At 41.0% G+C, this 6,738-nt stretch overlaps 1 protein-coding gene across 1 annotated transcript in view; it reads right to left on the reverse strand.

Moving 5' to 3' along the window:
- Positions 1-499: 499 nt before the first annotated feature.
- Positions 500-6,738, reverse strand: part of RAPGEF5 (Rap guanine nucleotide exchange factor 5) — a 145,398-nt gene continuing 139,159 nt past the window's right edge. The window contains exons 24-25 of the mRNA XM_031554045.1: positions 6,582-6,636; positions 500-4,032 (exon numbers count right to left, since the gene is read on the reverse strand). Coding sequence (XP_031409905.1) covers positions 3,914-4,032; positions 6,582-6,636 — 174 coding nt within the window. The 3' untranslated portion in view covers positions 500-3,913. The remainder of the gene's footprint in view (positions 4,033-6,581; positions 6,637-6,738) is intronic.

A 6,738-nucleotide genomic window follows, 5' to 3' on the forward strand; every position in this document is an offset into this window, starting at 1 on the left:
AACATTCTGAGCTTGCGTTGCCTTAATTATTCCAGTTAAAATTCATCCTCCCTGCTGCAGACAGCTGAGAGAAAGCAAGAGAAAATGCAGCAGCACCAGTAAGGACAACTGAAGCAAGGGGAAAGCACTTACTGTCCTCACTAAGAGGATCGAGTGCTGATAAGCAGACTCAGGGGGATTGGAAGACAGGTTTACTCCTCCTTCTCCCACAGGGACTTCTCACAGTAGCTCCAGGCCCCGCTCAGTGCAGTGATGATAAGGCACAGCTGAGACCCCATTAACATCATCTGCTTCTGAAACTACCTGGAATATATCAGCATTAGCAAGTCTCACCCATTGGAGCAGTGCTTTGAGTGGGGTCAGACTTCTGACACATGCTGCATTCCCCTTGCAAATGCTATGAGGGGTTTCAGGACTGCATGACTGAAAGTGTGAGTACGAAATACACCAGTGATGAACAATAAGGGTGAGCGAAAGGCAGGAAGGCACAGAGCCCAGCTTCGTTAAGGTAGTCTTTATATTTTGAAAAGCAATATTAAAAAACACTGGAAAATGCAAGATAAACGTAACAGTTGCTTCTACAAGTTTTAACCTTGTATTGCTTGGCCATTTTGACATATAAATTATTGCTTACTAGCTCTCATAAATACACAATACAATTAATATGTACAGAGGCAGACAAGCATGTAAGATGAAAAGGAAAACATTGGCGACGTTGATTCTGGTAAATCAGATTATTTCATACATACTGAGTCTCATAGCGGTGGATAACTACTAGCTGTAGTCCCTGAGAAGTTAGGTAAACACCTTGGTTTGGGATTTTCTATTTTATTACTCTTAATGCAAGCTGACAGCATTATGGCACTCAGAGAGAATGTAACAAGCAGGTGTTCTTCCTCAGCCCACTGACTTCATCCCAGTACTTCTTAACGGTGTAATACAATGACAATAAATAGGCTATGCAAATAAATATTACTCTGCTAAAATGTTTAGTATTTACATCTTTCTGTATCAGTTTACAGCCACATCTTATTGTTTTCAATACCCTCCTTTTTTTTCTTTTTTCTTTTTTTTTAATCAGTATCATGCAAATGGAGTTAACTTCTATCTCAGGTGGAGCTAGAATTAAATGTGTCATGGAAGCTTTTTCCTTTGTTTTGTCTAATTATTCCTCCTAGCTACTCATACAAATAGGCTGAGTACCTAACCACAGGTGTCTCAGAAGATTCCTGAATTTTATCCACGTAATACAAATGTGCTATTGGAGAGGGAAGAATGACTTAAAACTCACAGTGTTACCTGTGCTGGGCCCTGCAGAGACTGTGGGGCCCCCATCTCATTCACAGGGTTTATTTCTCATTCGCCGACCACCCTTCAAAGTGCCTGTCTGACTGCAGCTCGGCTCTGTGATACTTCAGTTGCTGAAGGAAGACTCTATTTGTTACAGATTATCTCTAGATTTACGTTATTTGCCTTTCTTTTAAGGTAACAGTTGGAAGATCCATCTTTTCAATGTGAGATTGATGCACCAAAGTTGGGCTTCCAGACCATAACATCATATTCAAATATTTCAAATATGAAAATTAGTTCATCAAGTTTTAAAGAATAGTCCAGTTAGCTATAACACAGATAATGTGCTTAGTGCAGGCTGTGTGCCTTCAAACTGGTTTTCTGCCAGCTGTAAGGGCTGACAGCACCCGATTCAGTATAGAGTTGCAGTGTGCAGAAAGCTAATACCCAAGCTGGCCTGTAGCCCAGTGGTGCAGCATTACCCAGCCACTTAATTCAGCCAGAGAGGTGCCTTCAGGTTGGCTTCAGCACACTTTCCAATCAATGCCTGAGCAGTCATCTTTTTTTTTCTTTTTTCTTTCCCTCTTCTTTAATTTCCTTCGTTTATCTCTGGCACTGCTGCTGCTTCATCAGCAGTAACCATCGCAGCTATCACAGAGCTGAATGCAGTGAACCACGGTACTTTGTTATGCTCCCTCTTTCACATGTTTCAACAAAACAATTTGTGGAGTAGAGTACTGTATGAGCTAGTGCATGCAGTCAGGTCCAAGCTCTTAAAAATAATGCCACATAATGAGATTTCACAAGGGGGAGCTCAAAAACCAGCAAAAAAAAAAAACAAGTAATACATCAGGGTGGGGATTCAGGGAGTGCTGTAGCCAGAGGAAGAATTGCAACAAAACAAGAAGCAAACACAACCCGTGGTTTGTGTTCTTACACTGCAAAGGGAGCCCAGTGCAGCTAGCGTCCTCATCTGAACAGTTTTGGTCTGTTTGCACAAAAGAGTTATTTACAGTATCTGCAGCCTCATCTACAGAAGAACATAGCAAATTTTTACTCCATGGCCAGCAAGAGTTTATTTTTTTTGTTTTTTTCACTGGGTAAAAAGAAGATTTTTTTTCTAAAAACAAAAAATCATATAGGATTTGATAATAACAAAGTACAAGCAAATACATTTCTGAAACATCTGTTTCCTTTACAATAGATCTATACAATATTTCACAGATGGGAAAACTGAACGCATTCTACAGATTCCCCCACAGACTACCTATTAAAGCTGTTCTTTAATCCCTTTAAACCAGAGATAAAACTATGATGAAGAGCGTGCTACTTCAGTAGACCCACATTTCAGTAAAGCAGCATCTTCTTGGAAGTCTTTCTTGTGTGGAACACGTGCAATAGTGAAAGGAAAAGCAGTGCAATGCATCCAACTCCCTGCTTTGCAAAGGGACTGTTACTACAAGTCTGTGTACAAACCAGTGCCAGAGTAGCACGCTGCCTATTGCCTGTGGCATACACCAGATTATTTTGGGGTAACTTCTTCACACTAAAAACCAGAGCTGTGGTGATAGTGGTGCTTAGGCTTAGGTCAGTCATAGATAGGACATTAGAAATGCCATCTTGGTATGTGCTCAGAACTACTCTTAGCTATGTGAAATTGAAAAGGACCCTAATACTGAGAGCTTGCTGTGTATGCAGGTGGTTCCCTGGTATCCTGCAAGGGGTACTCCGCTGCTCTTTAGAAACTGGAAGTGTGTGCAGGTGAGGTTGACATCTTGCCTGCTGGAGTAGAGTATTTCCAGAAGGTTAGTTAGGAACGTGGGTGAGCCTAGGCATTGCCTTGGAATAGATACAAAAGAGGCTGTAATCCAAACTGGTAAAAAAAAGCTCCTGCTATGACAGTTTATTGCACATTGTCTGCAGAAGCTGATACTAAATCTGAGATAACTGAAAAGGAAGAAATGAATGTTTTTTTGGTGTACAAACAATACAGGAACTGTAACAAGAGTGGACTGGCTCTGGTAGTGTATTCTATAAAGCAGATGCTTGAGGGGCCAGAACAGTATCAACTCTTTAGTTCTGACCTCCAGATCATGACAGGCTCTTGAGTTTCACCTGGTGCACTACCTTTTTGTGTTTCCATTCCTGGTTGTCTGCACTTATCTCAAACAAGATGCTCTGGTGGACTCAGGGGAGCTGCACAGATTGCACAGTATTTTTGGCAACCTTGAATTAGCGAGGTACATACTGTGGTGAACTGAGAATCCCCTTGCTGCATGTTGCTTGCGGAAATGTTTTGCTGCTGTGACACGACACTTCCTTTCTTTCTAATACTGGCAGAATCTGCACTGAAAGCTACACTGGACCAAACAATATTTTCACAGAAACCAAGCTCCTGAGCTCAAAGAATGCTGCTCCGTTTGATGACAAGTGGGTGACCAAGCTTGTCCTGCAGCTGTGCGAGCAGCTCCTTTGCTTGCTCTGCCTGATTTTCCTGTGCATGTTGTGTGAGCTACTGATAAAACTCAGTAAACTGTTCTCATATAGGGAAGCAACATGCTTAGCATAAACATTCACTTAATTCAAAGTGCTGCAGTTACAAGGTATACGAAGCTGTGTACGCTCACGCTCGCGGCTCTATCCTGTGAGAAAGCTCGAAGAGAGCTTGCTGGTTGTCGATGACATGCAGGTGGTGGATGTATGGCTTCAGTTCATGATGTTCTTTCGAAGGAACTTCATTGCCTACAAAACAGAGAAAGAGAATGGGTCAGAAAGCCAACCCTTGTCTGCTTTTCATTTCTGTGAGCCATCACAGCACCTCCAAGCCCCCAGTGTGCCACCATGCCAAGGGTTGCACAGCGGGTTAGAAGACAGCTGTTCTTTCTTGGGTGCTTAAAAGGCAAAAGGAGTTAGCTGTGCAACTTACAACTTGAAGGGTGGCTTGAATAGCAGTTACTTTCTGCTACAGTTTTGTGCCTGGTACTAGCCTAGGGAACTCTCTGCCTGTGAAACCTTCCAGCAGCGCTGATGACCAACAGAAATGGAACACGAAGAGCTACATCCAAGTCTGCTGAGACCCACTGAGACAGGCAAACAAAACGATGAGATGCATTACCCTCTGCTGCTGACTGCTGACCGGCTGCCAAAGGTAGAAGAGCTCTGCTCTAGTCCATCTAGTATTACTATCAATTAAAGAAGAAAATGCTCAAGACTCCCAGAACCAATCAGCTTAACCCACACACTCCCTCCCTCTCTTTTGTTTCATTATCATCCTTTTTTCCACGCTCTCCAGCTACACCAACAGCTTTCCAGGAACCGACCATCCTCCTTAACTATAATAAGCACTATTTGAGGCAGTGTAAGTAACACTGGATGTCAAAGCAGCAGCTTCTGCATACAGCTGCTAATGGTGCTTCTGGGCAGCTGTTTTCAGGAGCTATTTCCAAGCACCTCTCTGGCTTCAGAAATGTGGGAGAGAACATGAGAATGTGATAAATCTGTGTCAGAACACATCAGTGACCTTTCTATTCTCGGGGAATAGGCTCGCAGCAGCTGTGCTGCACACACCAAGGAACATTTGTATTTCTCATTAACACCTGAAATCACAAAAGCTTGAATTATGTTATTTGTTCAGGCTGCTTTGCTTGATTTTGGAAACACAATTATTTGTTTTCAGGGTTTAGTATGTAAAAATAAAATATTATTTCCATTAAAAAGGCATTTCAGTCTTGCTTGGAACCTAATCAGCTTCTAATCCAGAAACAGTTTGGCCTGCACGCTTAATACACTTGATACAGTTCATAAGCAATAATAATGTGCCTTGCTTGCTTTTGTTTGATTTTTTTTTTTTCCTACAGTAAGATGCCTGCCACTCTCAGGCCAATCTGGGAGTTGATGCAGTAGAAAGATTCACAATCCTGAGAGCAAAATATGCCCACTAGAAGGGGAAACTGTCCATAAAGTCTCAATAAATATTCAGTGAATTCATTTCATGCCTAAATGAATATAACAAAAAATAAAATGCCTGTAAAAGCTGCTTCCTAAATGCCAGCTTCACAATAAATCAAGTTTGCAGTAAAATAAAATAACAATCATGCACTTCAAACTACCAGATTATATGATAAATCTTGGGTATTAACCTCAGATTTATGTTGCAGTATTTACAAAACCACTTAAAAAAAAAAATGAAAGATTTGCAGAGAAGCTGCAAAAAAACCTGCATCATTAAAGGTATAAACGCTATAACTTTATAATGGCAAATAAGAGACATTCTAACTTACAGAGGTGCAGTTTGGATTAATCACTATTTCCTTCAGCACCTGGTTTAACAGAATAAAAACAGAAAAGGTATGCCCTTCCCCCTTTCCCATCCTTTCTCTTAATATATATCAAAGCAGTACAAAAACCATAATGGTAAGCAACCTTTGTTTAATAAAGATTGTGCATACGTATGGTAATTTTATAGAACAAAGTGTTCAGCAAAGCTCTTAATAGTACCTATCATTCTCCATGGTACATTATTAATACGTTACAAATTTTTAATATTCTTTTTGTCAGGGTCTGTGCTCTGTGCTGACAGCTGCTGAAAATACAGCTTGAAAAAAAAAAGATTCAAGTTCTTTTTCCCCAACCATGAAAATCCTGCATTCAGGCTACAGCAAAGTTCTGAAGCTCTTTGGAAAAAGAGTTTTTAGTGGCCTTAGTTTTAGTCATTAAATGTTTAGTATTTCTGGCTTAAAAACGATAACCACTTCCTCAAGCAGTGCTGTGTTTGTCCCCTTCCTGCGTTTAACCTCTCCGCAGAGAATGAGAAATGCTGAAGAGGAGAAAAACAAGATTTTTGCTCTGTTAGCAAAGAACAAAGCAAGCTAGGGTCTTCTGGCATGGATCCTTAGGGTCAGATTCTCTGGTGTCTAACAGGGTGGAAAGCAGAAAAGAGAAGCCTTTTCTGCATAAGTTCTCCAGTATCCAAAACAAGCATATCTCAACTTGCAGATTTTCCCTGTCAGGGGCACAAACATAGCCAACTCCTTTCCACCTAGTCAATGAAACCCAGAGGATCTTAGCGTCTTCAAGACTTCAGCCGCTGCATGAAATGTTCATTAAAAAAAACCAAACAAATACTGATGGCGGAAACCAAGTGAAAAGCCATGGTAATGACTAACATCTTTCAGCATCTGGAAGCCCGGACATCTCATAGATTCATGGAAAATACCGAGGTAATTCAATAGCCAACAACCAGTGTTAACGCTGTAAAAAGGCAAAACAAGTAACAAATTCTGGCTACTCACCAAACTGGTTATTTCTGCAATGTCTCAATGACCGAACAGTGTCTGCAATCATGTGCTGCAAAGACAAGACATAAAACATCAGTGCAAAAGTCTGAGAGGGATGCTGTCACAAGAAAATTCTGAAAAAACTCCCTGGCTTACACTGTAAAGTGCAAAA

Source organism: Meleagris gallopavo, chromosome 6 (genome assembly GCF_000146605.3).
Source record: "Meleagris gallopavo isolate NT-WF06-2002-E0010 breed Aviagen turkey brand Nicholas breeding stock chromosome 6, Turkey_5.1, whole genome shotgun sequence".
In the NCBI taxonomy this organism is placed as follows: Eukaryota; Metazoa; Chordata; class Aves; order Galliformes; family Phasianidae; genus Meleagris; species Meleagris gallopavo.